Source organism: Sorex fumeus, unplaced genomic scaffold (genome assembly GCF_029834395.1).
Source record: "Sorex fumeus unplaced genomic scaffold, SorFum_2.1 ptg000218l, whole genome shotgun sequence".
NCBI lineage: Eukaryota > Metazoa > Chordata > Mammalia > Eulipotyphla > Soricidae > Sorex > Sorex fumeus.
Genome location: NW_026606275.1, coordinates 688305 through 706461, shown reverse-complemented (window position 1 = coordinate 706461; position 18157 = coordinate 688305). Strand labels below are relative to the sequence as shown.

Genomic DNA, 18157 nt, shown 5'->3' with positions numbered 1-18157 from the left:
GTCTCCCCGGGGCGGGCACCATTGCTGCCTGAAGCCCGGGGGCCACAGAGCTTGGAGAGGAGAAAGGGCCCGGGCTTTGTGAGTGAGGGGCTGAGGAAGAGACGGTCCCGCATTATCACAACCCCCAGCTCATCACACAGTGCTCTCTGCTCATGGGGAAGAACCCGGCGCTTCGAGATCCCTCCACGCGGCCTGGCTATGCCCTGGTGGTGGTCTCCAGAGGGGACCCGTGCCTGCAGTGGCCACCGAGGGGACAGCGTCGGTCTCAGTAGCTCTGGAAACACCCCAGGCAGTTTGCACAGGGCCGGCTGACCCAAGCGTGGCACGGCGCTTCCCTGCTGGGCCTCTGAGCCGGCAGTGCCCACCCGGCCGCCCTGCCAGGTCCCGGTCAGCGGGAATCTGTCACCAGATTGGGCGCATCCCACCGGAGTCGCTCTGTTCTCTGCTGTGGCCCTAACGCCTGCCCCGCAGGGCCGCCCGGTTCTTCACGGATGCTGACACCCAGCCCTGGGCCTCCTGGTGGCTCACAGAGGACCGCCTCCGGGGCAGGGTGGCGCCACGTGGCCTGACCCCTCCCCTCTCTCTGGCTCTGAGCGCAGGTAAGGCAGCCTCCGGGGAGTCTTCCCTTTCCTTTGTCTCTGCTCCTCTGGCCGCTCCTTCAGGACAAACAGTCACCTCTTCCTCCTGGGGAAAGCCGGGCAGGCTCTGGCCTCTCCTAACGCTGCTTCTGCGTCTCCCGGCAGGACCCCTGGACTCCGCTAGGTTTTCTGGGTGGCAGCTGAGCTCTGCAGGTGGTGGTGCATGACGGGGCGGTCGGGCAGGGGTCTTGGTGGCACCAGCGCACAGCAGAGGGGCCGGGAAGTTTTCGATTCTTTGCCAAAGGAGACCTGGGAAACTGCCATCAAGACGCACCAGCAGGGCGACACACAAGGGCCGGGTTCTTCAGGGCAACTGTGTCTCCCCAACGCACTCTGGACCCTCTTTCCCACCTCCGGGGCTGGAAGGAACAGAGGGGCGGTGACCCCGCTCTTCCCTGCTGCGTGTCCACTCCCCTCAAAGCGAGCGAGTCTCTGCACGTCTACACACGGCAGCCTTCAGCCAGTGGCACAAAATGGCTTTAGTGTGCAGTCATGTCACGAAGTGGCAAGATGACTTCGGTCATGCCAAAATACGTATTAGCCTGAAGGCCAAGGTTTCAAAATATGTATAGACCCCCCCCCACACACACACACACACACACACAAGTCGTAGCAGAGCAAGCAGAGAGTACCTGGCCGTCGTGTTGCGCTTGGGGAAAGGGTCCCAACGTGACTCACGGTTGGCACGCAACTAGCACCGACCACACGGGAGCAGCTCTGGGCCTTCCCACCTCGAAGCTCTGCCCCGGTCCACCCACCCCCTCCCCACTCACACACATTCACCACTAAAGGGAAAATGCCTTCAGGAAAAGGAAATTTAGGGAGAAATAAACCCCCAAACTTGAAAAGCAGCAGCAGCTCTTAACTATAGTAAAGCAAACTTGATTCAGGGATCTCTCTGCATCAACTCAAAACAAGAGTATACATTAAAACATGATCTTCTGCCCCCAAAGCTGTCACTTTGGTCACTCCTTTCAGCTCTTTCTATTAGAATGAAGGTCTCAGCTCGTCATCAGGCTTTACTTTATACCACAACTGGAATTAGATAGCTGAGAAAATTGTTAAGTATTTTTATTTCACATTAATGTGACATCTTATTATTTCAGTTCTCCTTCGGAGAAGCTGGCAGGCTCCCAAAAGTATCCTGCACGCACGGCAGAGTCTGGCAAACTCCCCGTGGCATCCCCAATGTGCCAAATACCAGTAACAATGATGGGTCTCATTCTCCTAACCCTGAAAGAGCATTGAAATGGCTCTTTTAAAATCTCAGGGCTGGGCTGGAGCGATAGCACAGCGGGTAGGGTGTGTGCCTTGCACGCGGCCGACCAGGGTTCGATCCCCAGCATCCCATATGGTCCCCCAAGCACTGCCAGGAGTAATTCCTGAGTGCAGAGCCAGGAATAACCCCTGAGCATCACTGGGTGTGACCCAAAAAGCAAAAAAATAAATAAATAAAATAAAATCTCAGGGCTAGGAAGAAGGAGACGTTACTGGTGCCTGCTCGAGGCAATCGACGAACAACAGGATGATCCTGATCGTGATTTTTATTTCAAGCAAATAAAAGTGTGCCTAGGTGCTGAAAATAGGGGTGTGAATTCTCGTAGAGGACTGGTACTTTTAGGAGTGAAATAGGTATTCATCTCTGTATCTGAAAAGAAACAGATAACGAGTCGCCGCTTACTCTGCACTCCTCACACTTTGTTCTGTGGGCCTGGCCGGCCTCCTTTCCTCCCATTGACCTTAGCTGCAAGAGCTCCCCCAGACAGTGCGGTCACTGATTTGCAGGTTTCTGACTTAGAAACCAACTCCCTCCGTGCATTTTCCCCATTCTCTCCGAGTGATTTCTATTTACTCACTTTGGAATTTGCATAATATTTTCTATTTTCGGAAAACTTTTGGAACCCTCAAGGCTTGATATACTGCCTGTTCCCCACGTATATACATACACACACACGTATATACACACGTGTATATTCTTATATCTAAGAATATGCCTGCTTAAAGGGCGTTATGTGCACGTTCGTGCCCCAAATGACATAAATCTTATCGCCAGTTTGTCTCCCTGGTCTAAGGCTAAGGCTCGCTAAAATGCTGATGACGCGGCTCTCGGCCACAGGTCCTGGGCAGCGCCCGGCACAGCGGGGTCTGAGGACGCACACTCGGGTGCCGGGAGCCGGCGGCAACGGGGCCGGGCGGGGGCCGGGCGGGTGCGGCCCCGCGACCACCCCGAGGCCCACCACGAAAGGTCCGGCTCCACCTAGAGCCGAGCATCCCCGAGCATCCCCGAGCATCCCCGCAGCACTGCGTCCCGCGGCCGAGGCAGGTGAGACGCTCCCATTGGCGCGCAGCCGCGTCCATCACCCCCTCAACAGCCGGCGCCTGGCCCCGCCCCCGCCTCCCGGCCAATGGAGAGGGACGCCGGTGGGGGCGGGGCTTCTCCTCGGCCAATGGGGCGGCCCCGCGCCTGGCCCCGCCCCCCGGCGCGCGGCTGGAAGATGGCGGCGGAGCTGGCGCTGCTGGAGCGGTGGCTGGGGCTGCGCGCGCGCGCGGCGGCGGGGCCCGGCGGCCGGGTGAGGGGGTCGGGGGCGGGGGCGAGGGGGCAGGGAGCCGGGGGGGGGGGGTGCGGGGAGGAGGGACCCCGGGGTACAGGGAGGAGGACCCGGGCCCGGGGGCGGGGAGGAGGGACCCAGGCCCAGGTGCAGGGAGGAGGGACCCAGGCCCAGGTGCAGGAGGAGGGACCCGAGATGCAGGGAGGAGGGACCCGGCCCAGGTGCAGGGAGGAGGGACCCGGCCCAGGTGCAGGGAGGAGGGACCCGAGATGCAGGGAGGAGGGACCCAGGCCCAGGTGCAGGGAGGAGGGACCCAGGCCCAGGTGCAGGGAGGAGGGGCCCAGGCCCAGGTGCAGGGAGGAGGGACCCAGGCCCAGGTGCAGGGAGGAGGGACCCAGGCCCAGGTGCAGGGAGGAGGGACCCGGCCCAGGTGCAGGAGGAGGGACCCGAGATGCAGGGAGGAGGGACCCAGGCCCAGATGCAGGGAGGAGGGACCCAGGCCCAGATGCAGGGAGGAGGGACCCAGGCCCAGGTGCAGGGAGGAGGGACCCGAGATGCAGGGAGGAGGGACCCGAGATGCAGGGAGGAGGGACCCGAGATGCAGGGAGGAGGGACCCAGGCCCAGGTGCAGGGAGGAGGGACCCAGCCGGGTGCGGGGAGGAGGCAGCTGCCTCCTTAGGGCGCCTGAGCCTTGTGTCCAGACCCGTCATTACCCCCCCCCCCCATGCCATCTGGGCAGTGATGCAGGGTCCCCCCCACCCAGGAGATCCCAGCACTGAGGGAACAGCCACTGCCGATTCAGGGGGGTTCCCAGGCCTCCAGGAAGCCCCTTAGGGAGCCCGAGGTGGGCAGGGGCAGGGCTGGGACAGCCACTGACCCCGGGCCCCAGGCTGTGTTCTGTCTCTGGGAGGACAGGACGCGGGTGGGCCAAGAGAGCAGCCGGGCTGGGCTCAGCCCTCCTGGGAGCCGGCCGGTTCCTCGGGCTCTCCTCACTGGCCAGTGTCCAGCCCACCCCAGCCAGTGAGGCCCAGGGAAGGAGCCAGCCTGGCCAGGGAGTCCGTCCTTGGTCCCCAGGTGGGTGGTCACCGCGGTCAGCGTCCACCGCTGCTGGGCTACTGCCCACCTTTCGCTCCGGAGTGCTGCGGTCCCCAGTGGGCGGCTCCCCTGACCCCCGTGTCCGCCCCAGGCACCCGTGCTGCAGACCCAGGACGGCCCCAGCCTGCAGGGCCTGAGCACCATCGCGGCTCACCTGGTGAGGCAGGCCGACCAGGAGCACCTGCTGGGGAGCACCGCCGAGGAGAAGGCCCTGGTGCAGCAGTGGCTGGAGTACAGGGTCACGCGCCTCCAGAGCCACGCCAGCAAGGAGGACGCCCGGGCGCTGCTGAAGGTACCGCCTCGCGTGGCCACATGGCCAGCACGGCTCCGACCCCCCACCCTGCACAGCTCTGGCCCCTGCTGCCCCCACAGCCCCAGGTGGCTTCCTCGGTCCATTCTGGGGTCTCCACCGCACACCGTGTCCCTCCCAAGAGGCAGCCGGGCGCCCCACGGTGACTCCGAGGACAGCTCAGAGCCACAGACCCCCCTGATGTCAGACACGGCCAGGCAGGATCAGCTCATCCATGACTGCAGGGGTGAAGCAGGGAGCAGAGCTTCTTTCCTAAATGAAAGCTGACAGGTCGGGGGTCAGGCGAGGCAGACAGGGGCAGGGCATTTGCCTTCCACACGCCCAACCCAGGGTGGATCCCCGGAATCCCAAATGGTCCCCCAGGCACTGCCAGGAATGACCCCTGAGCATCCCTTTTTTTGGGTCCCACCCAGCAATCCTCAGGGGTTCCTCCTGGCTCTGCACTCAGCAATCACTCCTGGTGGTGCTCAGGGGACCCTATGGGATCCCGGGGATCGAACCCGGGTCAGCCGCGTGCAAGGCAAACGCCCTCCCTGCCCTGAGCATCCTTGATGTGACCCAAACACTCAGACAAATCGCCAGGTTGAGGGGCCAGGCAGCAGCACTGAGGGTGGGCGTGTGCATGGGTGAGCCGGGTTCCATCCTGGCAGCCCAGATGGTCCCTGAGCACTGAAGTGTGGCCCCCGAAACGACCAAAGATGCTTAAAGATGGAGCCGGAGGCCCCATCACTGCCACACCCTGAAACTGCGATTCTGGGGGCCCCTCCACCGCTGCAGCCAGGCCAGCCCTCCCCGAGTCCACGCCCATCCCTGCCTGAGTGGCCTCAGAGCAAACCCCGCCCTCCCGGCTGTGGCCTCCATCCCCGCGCTGCCGCTGCCCCTGCCCGTTTCCTTGCCACACTCTTTGTCTCTGCTCAGGCCTGGGAGGTCATGCCAGGATTTGAGTTTGGTTCAGGTCCCGTTTCCCTGAACAGGCTGCAGTTGCGAGTCGAGGGGCTGACCCTTGCAGGGCCAGAGCGCTGGCACCGCGGGTGGGCTTGGCCTGGCACACGGTCCGTGCGGGTTCATCCCTGACTCCCCCATATGGTCCTGAGTCCCGCCAGGCGTGGCCCAGACGCAAAAGAAGGGCCTATGGTTCCGGACCGGGCAGGGCCGGCACGCTGTCCCCGAGCCTGAGCTGTGTCCGGCCTCTGCGAGTCCTGCGTGAGCGGGAAGGCTGCCGGGGTGGGGAACGCCCGCACACTGCTGAGAAGCCACGCAGCCTCGCGCTGCCAGGGCTCGTGGAGGCGTGGCTCCTTCCCGAGCACCTTCCCGAGGAGGGCCAGCCCCTGACAGCCAGTGCAGGGGCCCCTGGGGACGTGGGGGCCCGGTGCCGCTGACCAGCACCCTGGGGGCCCATGCACTGCTTAGATGAGACTGGGCTGGCCTCTGCTCCTCCTGCTGGACGCGACCCCAGGGAAAGGTCAGGGTGGGCCTGATGGGGAAACGCTCCCCGGTGTGACCCCGTGCCTCCCGCTGTCGGGACCCGCCCCCTCCCGCCATGGAGTAAAGCAAGGGGCATGTATGCGGGTCTGGGCAGGCCAGCCCTGCCGTGGTCGGTGATCCCCACACCCCCCGCATGTGTTCCAGGACCTGAACGCCTACCTGGAGGACAAGGCCTACGTCACGGGACACCGCCTCACGCTGGCCGACGCCCTGCTCTACTACGGGCTGCACCGCTTCATCGTGGGTACCGGGTGCGGGGTCCCCTGTCCCTCTGGGCCGCCCCCCCCCCGAGGTTGGTGGCTGTCGGCAGCCCCTGAAAATGCCACAGGGCCTGGGGAGATGGCTCAGTGGGGGCTGGGGGCAGGCTGGCCTTCAGGGGCCCCTCAGGGTCCCTCTGAGCCAGGTCAGGGCCCGGCACTGTCAGGTAAAGCCCAGAAGCCCAAGCTCCGATGTGGCTCTGGACGGGGTCAGCACAGCCGCCCCTGATGTGTCTGCCAGGTGGAGCTGACCGTCCAGGAGAAGGAGAAGTACCTCAACGTGTCGCGCTGGTTCTGCCACGTCCAGCACTGCCCAGGCCTGCGGCAGAACCTGCCCGCCGTGGTGTTCGTCAGGAACAGGCTGTACGCGCCCGTCCACTAGAGCCCCGGAGGCCGCTGGCGTGCCGCCCACTGTCCCGTTGCTGGCCCGGATGTCCGTGGCAGACCAGGCTGCTGGAGACAGCGCGTCAGCCAGTAACGGTTGCAGTGACCAGTGACTTTCTCTCCCAGGGCCCCCCGGCCCCAGCCCCGTCCCCGACACACACTTGCCCTGGGCACGGGGACGGGCGGGCGTGGGTATTTATGTGAGCAGTAAATGTGATTGAAACCCCAGCCTGCAGCCTGCGTTCCGTCGGTCGGGGGTCCGGGGCAGGGGCACCTTCCTGCTTCCCCCATCCTGGGCACAGAGGTGCTGTGGCCAGGGAGGGGCAGAAGGGACAGCATTTCCCTCACACGCAGCCGACCCGAGTCCAGTCCCCACACTGCAGCCGCCCAGCCTGCCAGGAGTGGGCCCTGAGCAGTGGGGTATGACCCCCAAAGTCAGAAATGTAAAGAATATACACACATGCATGTCGGTGCATGCATGTGTGTGTGCACGCGTGTGAATACGGGCCCCGAGCCCCGGCCAGGTTGCGGGATGTGTCCTGGCCACCACTGGGAGAGGAGGAAGGACAGTGTCCGCCCAGCCCGGCCCCGCTCCGGCCGGTGCTGAGAGCGGTTGCCTGGGACCTGAAGCAAGTTGTAGGATGCGCGAGTGACCGCAGAGCTCCGTGCCCGAGGAGGGCTTGGCTGGGTCTGCCCGACCCCTTGGCAGTGGCACCTGGCGCCGCCATCACAGGGAGTGAGAATTAGTTGTCAGGGACCCAGTGCCCACGGCCCTGGAGAGCAGGCGCTCAGAGCGGGGTTCCGCAGAACCTGATGGGGCCCAGTCAGTGACAGTGCCTCCAGGGAACTCTCCCCTTCTTGCCCGAATGCTGAGCAGGCACAGAGAGAGCCGTGCACTTGCGCCGGGTCACACAGCCAGGATGTTTATCCCAGAGTCGGGCTCGGAGCTAACCAGGCCGCCACTTTGCCAGAGTGCACGTCGGGTTCTGCTCGATCCCGGCCCAGACAAAGACATCGCAGAAGACGCACGAGCTGTGGGGGCACGGCGGGCAATGCCAACCCACCCACCCGCCCGCGATAGCCCAGCAGGGAGCAGGGGCCTCACCTGGAGAGACGCCTTGAGCTGGGGTGCCGGCCTCAGCGCACCACCAAGTCACGGGGCCCACGGCTGCACCCACCACGCACGGGCCCGCAGCAGGGGAGCTGGGTGGGAGCTGGGCCGGAGCCGGGCGGTGCAGCTGGCGGTCTCGGTACACCTTCCCGGCAGGCGCCCCCACGCTCAGCCTGCAAGTGGCTGCCCTTCCTGCCACCCCCACGCCAGAGCCCGGGCTGGAACCCACGGCCCAGCGTCTAGCCCGGCTGCCAGGAACAACCCTGGCTGGAGGCAGAGAAAAGAGAGCGAGAGAGTGGGGGCAGGACTCAGACGTGTCTGGCCCCGTGTCCAGAGACAGGAAGGGCCCCTTGCGTATCTCCGCATGACCGAGCCTTTGAGAGCGTTTCCCTGCTCACCTCGCCGGGCCCGAGTGCGGGTCTGGCTTCCTGCCCCGTGGCAGTCGATCTTGCTGCTTAATTAGCGCGCGTGTCCCTGCGGGTCCCAGGCACTAAATTCCGGAGCCCCCGCCTGAGCACGCTGCTGCATCTCTGGCCGGCTTAATTGGAGCCGTGATTTACGGAAGCCGAGCTCCACGCCTAACTCTTCCTGCTGCTCCGGGCGAATTTTATTGCAAAAGCAATGGTGAGGAGGGTGCTCTCGTATATCTCCCTGCCGGCCAACGGGGCCCAGGGGCTTCGCTGTCCCCTGCGCCCGGTCTCCTAGCCGGATTTATAACCCCGGGAGCCGGGCTCGTGGCTGCACCCAGGCCCGGCAGAGATGAGGGATGGTCCCGGCAGGCCTGGTGACTTGTTGCTGGGCTGATACTCCCCAAGGGCTCAGCGTTTGTTCCCCTCCTGCCGGAGGTGCCAACAGACGTGAGCTGCTCCCTCGCCCAGAGACCCCTCTCACTCCAGGGAGGCCCAAGGCGGCAGGTGGGCGGGGCCAGGCTGGTGCTGTCCGCTGAGGACGGGAACCTGAGCAGCGGGACTTTGCCCGCCCACCCAGGTCACCCACCGGCCCACACAGACCACGGGTCTGGCTCACCACGTCTGCTGAGCGTCACCTGCCCTTCCGAATGTCATCCGCCGGCAGCCCCGTCTGGCCAGTTAAGCTCGAAATGCAAAAGCCACCAACTGACTCGCCAAGGCCAAGTCTGAGGAGAGATCGCAGCTTCTGTGTGGGCGACAGGGCCCCACGGCTGCCGAGTCGCGTTCATCAATTCCTGTTTTCCCGCCAGGGAGGCCGCCCTGAGTCCTGTGACCCACGCAGACACGCACAGGCATGGACACGCACACACACTCACACGGCATATGCAGGGACACGCGTGCACAAGCACATACACACGAAGCACATGCACGCACAGACAGTGCACGTACACATGAAAGCAGATGCGTGTGCATGAAAGACATGAGCACACGCACAGTAAAGCACACGCATGCACAGACACATACACACGCATGTACACGAGAGCACTGGGTCTCAGGCCTCGGTTGCCAGCTGGGATTCCCCTGACACAGTCCACTGGGCCCACCTGATCTGTTTCCCGCCAGCTAAGGGCAGCCGCCCTCACCCCCAGACTCCACCTTCTTTGCTGTTTTGCACACCCGAGCCCGGGCTGGCGCCCAGCCGGCCCCACGGCCCACAGGGGTCTCCCTCCCCCGCATCCTGTCGGTGACCAGCGGGTCCTCCAGAAACTGTGGCTGCACCAGCAGCCTCGGTGGCGCCCGTGGGCAGGAAGACTCAGCCCCAGGTGGTCGGGGCCACCCCCTGGAGGCCCTCAGGCCCAGGGCAGCTGCCCCCCACCCAGCCTGCCCCCGAACCCTGTCCCAGACCTTCTTCTCCCCCACCGCCCCAGCGTCTTCCTTTTTAAAACCCCTTCCAGAACAGCTTTCCTCGAGGAAGCTCCGGACGTGGTTTTGATCAAAAAAATAAACAAACTCCGCTGCCCTGGATATTACGCTGCTTCCCCACGAGTGTGTGCTGAGGAGTTTTTCCAGTGTGACCTCAGTGTGCGTGCAACGACTCATCTTCATCCGTCTTTCCTAATTTTCCTAGGCTCCCACGGAGCGCATGATTTGCCCGGAAGTCAGAGCCTGGCCTCGACTAACCGCACGTGTTCTCCAGCCTCAAGCGCCATGACTCCCAGCCAGCACTCTAGTGAGGAGAACCCTTATCACACCAGGGTTACAGGGTGGGCAAAGGTCTCGTAGCACGTGGACTGGAGGGAGAACACAGAAGTCCTCAGTCACCCTATTTCTGAAGACCTTTATTTTTGGTTTGGGAGCCACGGCTGGTGGCGACCAACTCTCCAACTCCCGGATCCACACCTTGTCTCTCTGGAGGGAGGGGACAGGTGCAGGTGTGAGATCAGGAAGGTGTCCGGTGGGCCTTTCGCCTTTAGAGCTATTCAAACCGTGATTGGGCCAAGGACACATAAAAGGCACGCGCTGTAACAGTGACTAGAAATAAACTCCCCTGGATACAAAGTAAAGGTAAAGGCAAAGGTAAAGGTAAAGGCCCTCCCGTTGATCGTCGATTTGCTCGAGCGGGCCCAGTAACGTCTCCATTGGAGACTTTGTTGTTACTGTGTCTGGCATATCGAATACTCTCGGTAGCTTGCCGGGCTCTCCGAGTGGATACAAAGTAAAGGAAGCAAACCAAGGACCAAGTATCAATGTGTACATTGTATTCAACATATCAATTGTATCAATGTCAACATCCTGGTTGTGATCCCGGCATTCACACAGGGACCCCACAGATCTGCAAAGAGTCTGTCTCCCGGCTGCTCCGGGAACAGGCTCCATAAACTCCTTAGGAGGCGAGAGAGGCTCCTCCCTGCGAACCGGGAGCACCGCCAGCCACCCTGCCCCGAGTGCCACCCTCCAGCCCCTCCGGATGTGGTGTGTGTGTGTGTGTGTGTGTGTGTGTGTGTGTGTGTGTGTGTGTATGTTGAGAAGTGCGAAGGCAGGGCCACGGCCGGTGGGTCAGTGTGTAGAAGGCCACTTGGCCTGCTGCTCCTGAGCGTCTCCAGCCCCGCTGACCTGGGCACGGCCCCCTGGGCCCTGCCCTCTCACCACCAGGCTGGGAGAATGAAAGACCCGTAACTACGCCCGTGGGGGAGCATTTCCTAAACTGCAAAGAGCGAACCAAGAACGTGCAAAGGGACCAGCGGAGAGCGCACAGTGGGGGAGGGAGCCCGCCTTGCTGTCCACCCGGGGCCTCCCGGCACCCCGGACAGTCCACGAGCACCCCAGGAGTGATCCCTGAGCGCAGAGCCAGGAGTAAGGCCTGGGCATCACCAGGTGTGACTCAAAACCTTTTAAAAATAGGTGAAGAATCTGAGCGGTTGCAAGACACAGAGAGCGACTGGAGGAGAGAAGGCTCAGCGAATGCCTTAAGGGACCCGAGAAGTACTGTAACCTGCACCAGCACTTGCTGCAGGCGGGCGCGGTGCAACCCGAACCGTCACCGCCTCCTAAAGGGATGCAGTGCTGCCGCTGGGTGTTTAACTGCACCGGGACAAGGAGCGGCAGGCCAATGCAAGCATCAGAACTGGCTCCGGTTCCGTCCGGTTCCAAAGGTTTAACTGCTGCACCAGAGTTTCTTCTGCCACTTCCAACCATCAGAGCGAGGGGAGGGAGCGGCCAGCCCGGAGCGGTCACGTGACGGCACTGCAGGTCACGCCCCCCGCTCGGGGCCCGGAGTCCCCCGCTGGGCGGGAGCCTGGCTTACACTTCCGCCCCTAACCGGCATGGCGGCCCCGGCGTCACGCGCCCTCACTCCGAGACGCGGCGGCCGGCGCCCTCGTGACGTCCAAGGCCCGCGCCCGGGCCGCGGGGGCGGGGCCTGCGGGATGAGTGGCGGCGGCAGCGGCGGCGCCGAGACCCCCGGGGCTGCAGAGGCGGCCTCGGGCGCGGGGGGTCCGCGCAGGGACGGGCCGGCGCACCTGGTCATCAAGGGTGCGGTGTCCGCGCGGGCGGGAGCGGGCGGGGGACTGGGCCGCCCTGCAGGGACCCCCGGGACCCCCAGCCCGGGCTCGGCCGCCCTGCAAGGACCCCCCCGGGACCCCCAGCCTGGGCTCGGCCGCCCTGCAGAGACACCCCCGGGACCCCCAGCCTGGGCTCGGCCGCCCTGCAGAGACACCCCCGGGACCCCCAGCCGGGCTCGGCTGCCCTGCAGGGACCCCCCGGGACCCCCAGCCCGGGCTCGGCTGCCCTGCAGGGACCCCGGGACCTGGAGGCTGGGCCCCATCCTGCTGCGCCCAGCCCTGGGAACCGGGGTGCCCCTGGGTGGCAGTTCCTTCCTTTGTCCGTGTTTCTGTGCCCATCACCCACAGTGGGGCCGCCTTCTGGAACCCCTGGCCACCGTGGGCTGGCTGTCACCGAGGCTCATGTGACTGCTAGGCCAGGGGGTGTGGGGCCGCTGACCCATCCGTAGGGACGTGGACAGGCTGAAACCCACACTCCCGGGGCATCTGAACTAGAACTGCCCCAGGGACCCTAGCCTCACCCAGACCCCCAGACCCCCACATCCACACTGACCCGCACCCCCTCTGTCCCACAGACATCGGGGAGATCCATTCCCGACTGCTGGACCACAGGCCCGTCATCCAGGGAGAAACCCGCTACTTCCTGAAGGAGTTTGAGGTGAGTGGGGAACGCGCCCTGTGCAGCACTGCCCGGGGGCTCCTGCTGACGGGTCACACACACTCTCATGCACACACCCCTGCACACGCTCACACAGCGTCATGCACACGCATGCTCTCATGCACACACCCGTGCTCATGCTCACACAACCTCACACACAGGCTTTCATGCACACACTCCTGCAGACGCTCACACAGCTTCTAGCATACACACTCATGCACACACAGGCTCTCACACAGACTCTTGCACACACACGCTCATGCACACACCCGTGCACACACTCACACAGCTTCTTGCACACACTTGTGTGTTCACATGTTCACACACCTCAGGGCTGTCTCCAGTGGCGCCAGTGTGTCTGTGGCTAGGCCAGAGGCTGGAGCAGCAACAAGTATCCTGGGTGCGCGGCACTGTTGTTTGTGGCTGGGTCCCTCCCACCCTCAGGGGCCCGCAGGCTGCCCAGTGACTCCCGTGGTCAGTGCTCATGCCTGGGGCATGGAGGGGGCAGTGCTCAGGAAGGACCTGAGTGTTTGGAAGAGCACCATGGGGGTGTGGAGCCTCCCTTCCTGATGAGCCTACGGGAGGGGGGGGGTCTGTGTCTCCCACACCCTGGGGCATCAGTGCCCCCCTCTCGTCGCCTCTGGGGGCTGGGGTCATGTGCTCTCGGAGACGGGCAGGAGTGAGGCAGCCCCGGGGAGGGGGGCGTCTTCTGAGCCCCCGTGCCAGCCCTGTTGGTGGACCCCAACACATGGGGGGGCTCCTGTTCGTCTGTCTCCCGTCCATCCAGGCACCAACTGCCTACAGGTCTGAGCCAGACCTACTTTGACCTCACGTGTCTCCTCTGATCTCCTGGGTGCCCTCTGTGACCTCCCCTTTGTCCTCTTGGATCCTCCAAGATCCCTGTGACCCTGCTTGGATCTCCTGAGATCCCCGTGCCCCTGCTGGGATCCCCCAAGATCCCCGTGCCCCTGTGGGGATTTCCCCGAGATCCCCATGACCCTGCTGGGATTCCCCAAGATCCCCGTGACCCTGCTGGGATCCCCTGAGATCCACTGGGATCCCCAAAAAGCTCCGTGACCCTGCTGGGATTCTCCAAGATCCCCGTGGCCCTGCTGGGATTCCCCGAGATCCCCGTGACCCTGCTGGGATCCCCCGAGATCCCCGTGACCCTGCTGGGATCCCCCGAGATCCCCGTGACCCTGCTGGAGTCCCCTGAGAGACCTGTGACCCTGCTGGGATCCCCCAAGAGCTCTGTGACCTTGCTGGGATCCCCAAGATCCCCATGACCCTGCTGGGATCCCCTGAGATCACCATGACCCTGCTGGGATCCCCCAAGATCCCTGTGACCCTGCTGGGGTCCCCTGAGAGACCTGTGACTCTGCTGGGATCCCCCGAGAGCTCTGTGACTGCTTGGATCCTCGAGATCCCCGTGACCCTGCTGGGATTCCCCAAGATCCCCGTGATCCTGCCTGGACCCCCCGAAATCCCCATGACCCTGCTGGGATCCCCGAAATCCCCGTGGCCCTGCTGGGATTCCCCAAGATCCCTGTGACCCTGCTGGGATTCCCCGAGATCCCCATGACCCTGCTGGGATCCCCCAAGATCCCCATGACCCTGCTGGGATTCCCCAAGATCCCTGTGACCCTGCTGGGATTCCCCGAGATCCCCATGACCCTGCTGGGATCCCCCAAGATCCCCATGACCCTGTTGGGATCCCCCAAGATCCCCATGACCCTGCTGGGGTCCCCCGAGAGCTCTGTGACCCTGCTGGGATCCCCAAGGTCCCCATGACCCTGCTGGGATCCCCTGAGATCCCCATGACCCTGCTGGGATCCCCCAAGATCCCCGTGACCCTGCTGGGGTCCCCTGAGAGACCTGTGACCCTGCTGGGATCCCCCGAGAGCTCTATGACCTTCTGGGATCCCCAAGATCCCCATGACCCTGCTGGGATCCCCCAAGATCCCCGTGGCCCTGCTGGGATCCCCCGAGAGCTCTATGACCTTCTGGGATCCCCAAGATCCCCATGATCCTGCTGGGATCCCCCAAGATCCCCGTGATCCTGCCTGGATCCCCGAAATCCCCATGACCCTGCTGGGATCCCCGAAATCCCCGTGGCCTGCTGGGGTCCCCCGAGAGCCCCGTGCTGCGAGGCCCCGGGAGGCACGAGTGCCGGTGCTGAGGCGTGCCCTGCCCGGTGCAGGAGAAGCGCGGCCTGCGGGAGCTGCGCGCCCTGGAGAAGCTGCGGAGCGTCACCGGGGAGACGAGCGAGCAGACGCTGCCCACCTGCGCCGACGCGCTGCGGGACCTGGGCCCGGTGCTCCAGAGACGTGAGCGCCGGGGGACGGGGGGCTGGGGAGGGGGCCGTGACGGGGCGGGGGGGGCGAGCGGCACCAGGGTCAGAGGGGCGGCCGGGGGTGGGGGAGCTGCCGGGGGTGCAGCTGAGCCTGTTCCGCCCACGCAGTGGCGGCAGCATCGGAGGCTGTGGGCAGTCTGCAGCGGAGGGAGCAGGAGTGGAGGAGGGTGAGTGTCCCCCCCAGGGCCAGGTCGGGGCCTCGGGTCACCCCTCCCTCCCCACCGCCCAAAAAACCAAAACCACTTCACGTGCAGTATTGCCCCCGTTTTATTCATCGTTCTGCTCTGAAGCGTGCGCACGCAGACGGATGACAGGCGGTGCGGACACGCGGCCATGGCCAGCCTCGAGCTGAGACCAGGACAGCGGGCCATGTGCCCACCGGCCACACGGGCCAGTGGCCAGCGTGCGAGCAGCGTGGGGCAGGGCGGGAGGGAGCGGGGGCCGCAGAGGGGAGCCTCCCTGGGCCCCTGCGTACGCACAGTGATGGGGCTCAGGCGTCCCCCCGCCTGGGCTGCCATGGAGGCCGCGGGTCACTCACACTGGCCGTCAGCAGGTGCAGCAGGAGTGCTCCTCGGCCCGCGAGCAGCGGCAGGCCCAGCGGCTGGACGAGCTGCGGCAGGAGCAGCGCGGCCGGGAGGCGGCAGTGGACGAGGAGCACCAGCGCGCCCGGGCCCGGCTGCAGGCACAGTACGCACGCATGGAGCAGGAGCTCGGCAGGTTCGCCGCCTTCTAGAGGTCCCCCAGAGACGCGGGGACCCCGGGCGCCCGCCCACAGTGACCCGGCTAGGGCCTGCTGCAGTCGGCCCAGCCCGGCTCCCGGCTCCTCGGCAGGAAGGACCAGGGCTTGTATGCCCCCTCCCTCCCCTCCCGGAGTCCCTGCGGGCGGGACTGTGTGGCCGCTCGCGACTCCACGCGTGTGGGGGTGATTAAAGCTGGCGGGAGCTGAGCTGTGTGTGTGCTGGCCTTCTCTGCCCGCTGCCGAGGCTGGACGCGGCTGGGACCTGAGTCCGGAAAGGTCCACGTAGAGGGTGGTGCCGGCCTGGACGTGGCCCTTGCCCCAGGAGTCTGGGAATACTCCTGTTGGGCCCGGGGGTATCGGGCAGGGCCCACAATGAGCGCCCCCCACGCCAGCGTCTGTGAGTCAGGGGCCAGGGAGCCCGGGGCTTTGGGGCCAGCCCGGCTGTCCCTGCCTGGCGGAAGCAGCTGGTGTCTGTGCCTGTGTCTGGGGGCAGCGGGACGTCCCGATCCTGCTCCCGTGCCCACGTGCCGAGCCCAGGCTGGCCGTGTCTGGTGGCTGCCCGCCCTGGAGCTCACGATATCGTGTTGGCTTCTCCCACTGCCTTGGTGCTTTGCCGCCAGGGCCGGGCGGGTGAGGGTCGCTTTCCCACGCCCCGAATCTCCTCTGCGGTCCCAGCGGCTGTCCCAGCGGCTACATTTCTGGCATCGGTTTGGAAGCGACTACTCTGCCAGCCTGCCAGCCTGTGGCATGCACCTCAGCTGCACTGAGAAGGCGGGCCCAGGGGGCACCTCACTCAAGCCCAGCGTTTCCGCCTGAACTTTCATCTTCATTGCCGCACTGCTGGGTCCTTTACCTGCTGGTTCTGGGGGTGGAAACCCCGTTTGATCTTTGGAAAGGGTGTGTGTGTGTGTGTGTGTGTGTGTGTGTGTGTGTGTGTGTGTGTTATAAAACCCAAGGTCCTGGGGCCGGAGAGATGGCGCAAAGATTAGGGCACTTGCCTTGTACGCAGCTTACCCAGGTTTGATCTCCTGCACCCCAGAGTGTCCCCTGAGCCTGGCAGGAGAGATCCCTGAGTCAGAAGTGAATAAGCCCTGAGCACAGAGCCAGGAGTGGGCCCCGAGCACAGAGCCGGGAACGACACCAAAACAAAACAAGGTCCTGCCTTTGCTTCTCCTGAAACCTGGGTCAGTGCCAGGATTCAGGGTCTTGTCATCTGCACCCTGAAGGTTCATCGCTGGATGCTGGTCTCCACCTGCCTTCACGTGACGCTCTCCATGCCTGGGACCCTCCCTTAACAGACAAGCTTGAAGCCCCCAGTGGGTACCCTGCAGGATGGACCCGGGTCCTGGCGAGTGTCCAGGCATGCCTGCGTCATGAGGAATCGAGTCTCCATGTCAGACCACACCCGTGGGCTTCTCTGCTTTTGGGCCAAAAACTGCGTCTCAAGATGAAAATGCCTGGAGGAAATTGTAGCCCTGAGCTCAGTCAGGATTGTTGGGTTGTTTGGGTAACATCGGGGGTCATGGAAACTTTTCCTAGTGTGTTTCTGACCCTTCCCAAGGTTTCCCTGGCCATCAGCTCTGAGCCCCTGGGCAGTCTCTGCCAACAGGGTGTGATGCCAGCGTACACAGCACCGAATGCCGAGGTGCTGCCGGCCGGGGGCCGCTTCCCCGTGCTCTTCAGGAGCCCGGAGCCAGCTGCTCCGTATCAGGAGCCGTGATACTCGCCCGCACCAGCAGGTGTCACTGTGGCCGCGGCCCTGAGAGCTGCCCCGAGTGTCCAGGCTGGCACCAGGCAGGAGGAGTCATAGGTGCTGCAGGCTCAGGAGCCCCTTGGGAGTCACTCTTGGACCCTCGGTCTCCTTGTGTCTGCTGTGGGGACGGCCAGGTGGCTGCTGGGGCGCGGCCCTGCCTGGACCCAGCCAAGGTCAGCGTGGCCTGACCCGCGTCTCCCCAGGGTGCTGGGGACCCAGCCCAGGACCTGGGCACAAGCTCGGACAGGGGTCAGGCTGGGGAGGGCCCAACCGCCAGAGCCACTGGGGGGGGGGAGCTTGTGTGAGTGTGGGTGAGCCTGAGTGTGAACATGAGTGTGTGTGAATGAGCATGTTTGTGTGCAAGTATATGTGTGAGTGTGCGTGTTTGTGAGTGTGCATGTGAGTGCATGGTGAGAATGAGCGTGTTTGTGTGTGTGCAAGTGTGTTTGTGTGTGCATGGGTGTGGCGTGATGGGTTCCCAGAGTCCCTGTCCGAGCCCATGCCTGACTGCTGGGTTCCCCTTGCCCTGGTCACGGAGTCACGGTGCTGTGGCATCCCTGTGACCCGCTCAGCCTCCTGCTGGACAGTCAGTGCTTCTGGGTGGAGCTGGCTTGGATGCTGGAACAGGAGCTGTGCGTGTGGGGGCCCCAGGGCGCCCCTGAGCACGGCGCCCCCTGCCCCGCAAGCACCCAAACCAAGGGACAATCCTGTGTGCCTCACTTCACCTGCGCTGGAGAAATCCTGGGCACTGCAGGACATCTGAGGGCAGCTGCCTGCATGGACACAGGCACACACACACACACACACACACCCCTCCTCCTGGGAACTGCTGAGCACAGTGAGCTTGGACATGGT

General features: G+C 64.2%; 3 protein-coding genes across 3 annotated transcripts in view; all 3 read left to right on the top strand.

The window, feature by feature from the left end:
• Positions 1–18157, top strand: part of SLC35B3 (solute carrier family 35 member B3) — a 99310-nt gene that overhangs the window by 69852 nt on the left and 11301 nt on the right. The gene's annotated exons all lie outside the window — the stretch shown is intronic.
• Positions 3108–6748, top strand: EEF1E1 (eukaryotic translation elongation factor 1 epsilon 1). The gene is made up of 4 exons (XM_056108510.1): positions 3108–3208; positions 4374–4574; positions 6222–6317; positions 6576–6748. Exons 1-4 carry the CDS (start codon positions 3134–3136, stop codon positions 6714–6716), a joined length of 513 nt encoding a protein of 170 aa, XP_055964485.1. The 5' UTR covers positions 3108–3133; the 3' UTR covers positions 6717–6748.
• BLOC1S5 (biogenesis of lysosomal organelles complex 1 subunit 5) lies at positions 11652–15637 on the top strand. Its single transcript, XM_056108509.1, has 5 exons — positions 11652–11770; positions 12375–12457; positions 14658–14784; positions 14919–14977; positions 15364–15637. The coding sequence occupies exons 1-5, from the start codon at positions 11665–11667 to the stop codon at positions 15541–15543; spliced, it is 555 nt and encodes a 184-aa protein (XP_055964484.1). The 5' UTR covers positions 11652–11664; the 3' UTR covers positions 15544–15637.

Bases quoted from the DNA above. Each gene is read 5' to 3' on its own strand.
- EEF1E1 (XM_056108510.1), top strand. From the start codon at position 3,134: ATGGCGGCGGAGCTGGCGCTGCTGGAGCGGTGGCTGGGGCTGCGCGCG. The intron at 4,575-6,221 runs GTACCGCCTCGC...CATGTGTTCCAG, and splicing joins ACGCCCGGGCGCTGCTGAAG to GACCTGAACGCCTACCTGGA. The intron at 6,318-6,575 runs GTGGGTACCGGG...TGTGTCTGCCAG, and splicing joins ACGGGCTGCACCGCTTCATC to GTGGAGCTGACCGTCCAGGA.
- BLOC1S5 (XM_056108509.1), top strand. From the start codon at position 11,665: ATGAGTGGCGGCGGCAGCGGCGGCGCCGAGACCCCCGGGGCTGCAGAG. The intron at 11,771-12,374 runs GTGCGGTGTCCG...TCTGTCCCACAG, and splicing joins GGCGCACCTGGTCATCAAGG to ACATCGGGGAGATCCATTCC. The intron at 14,978-15,363 runs GTGAGTGTCCCC...GGCCGTCAGCAG, and splicing joins GGGAGCAGGAGTGGAGGAGG to GTGCAGCAGGAGTGCTCCTC.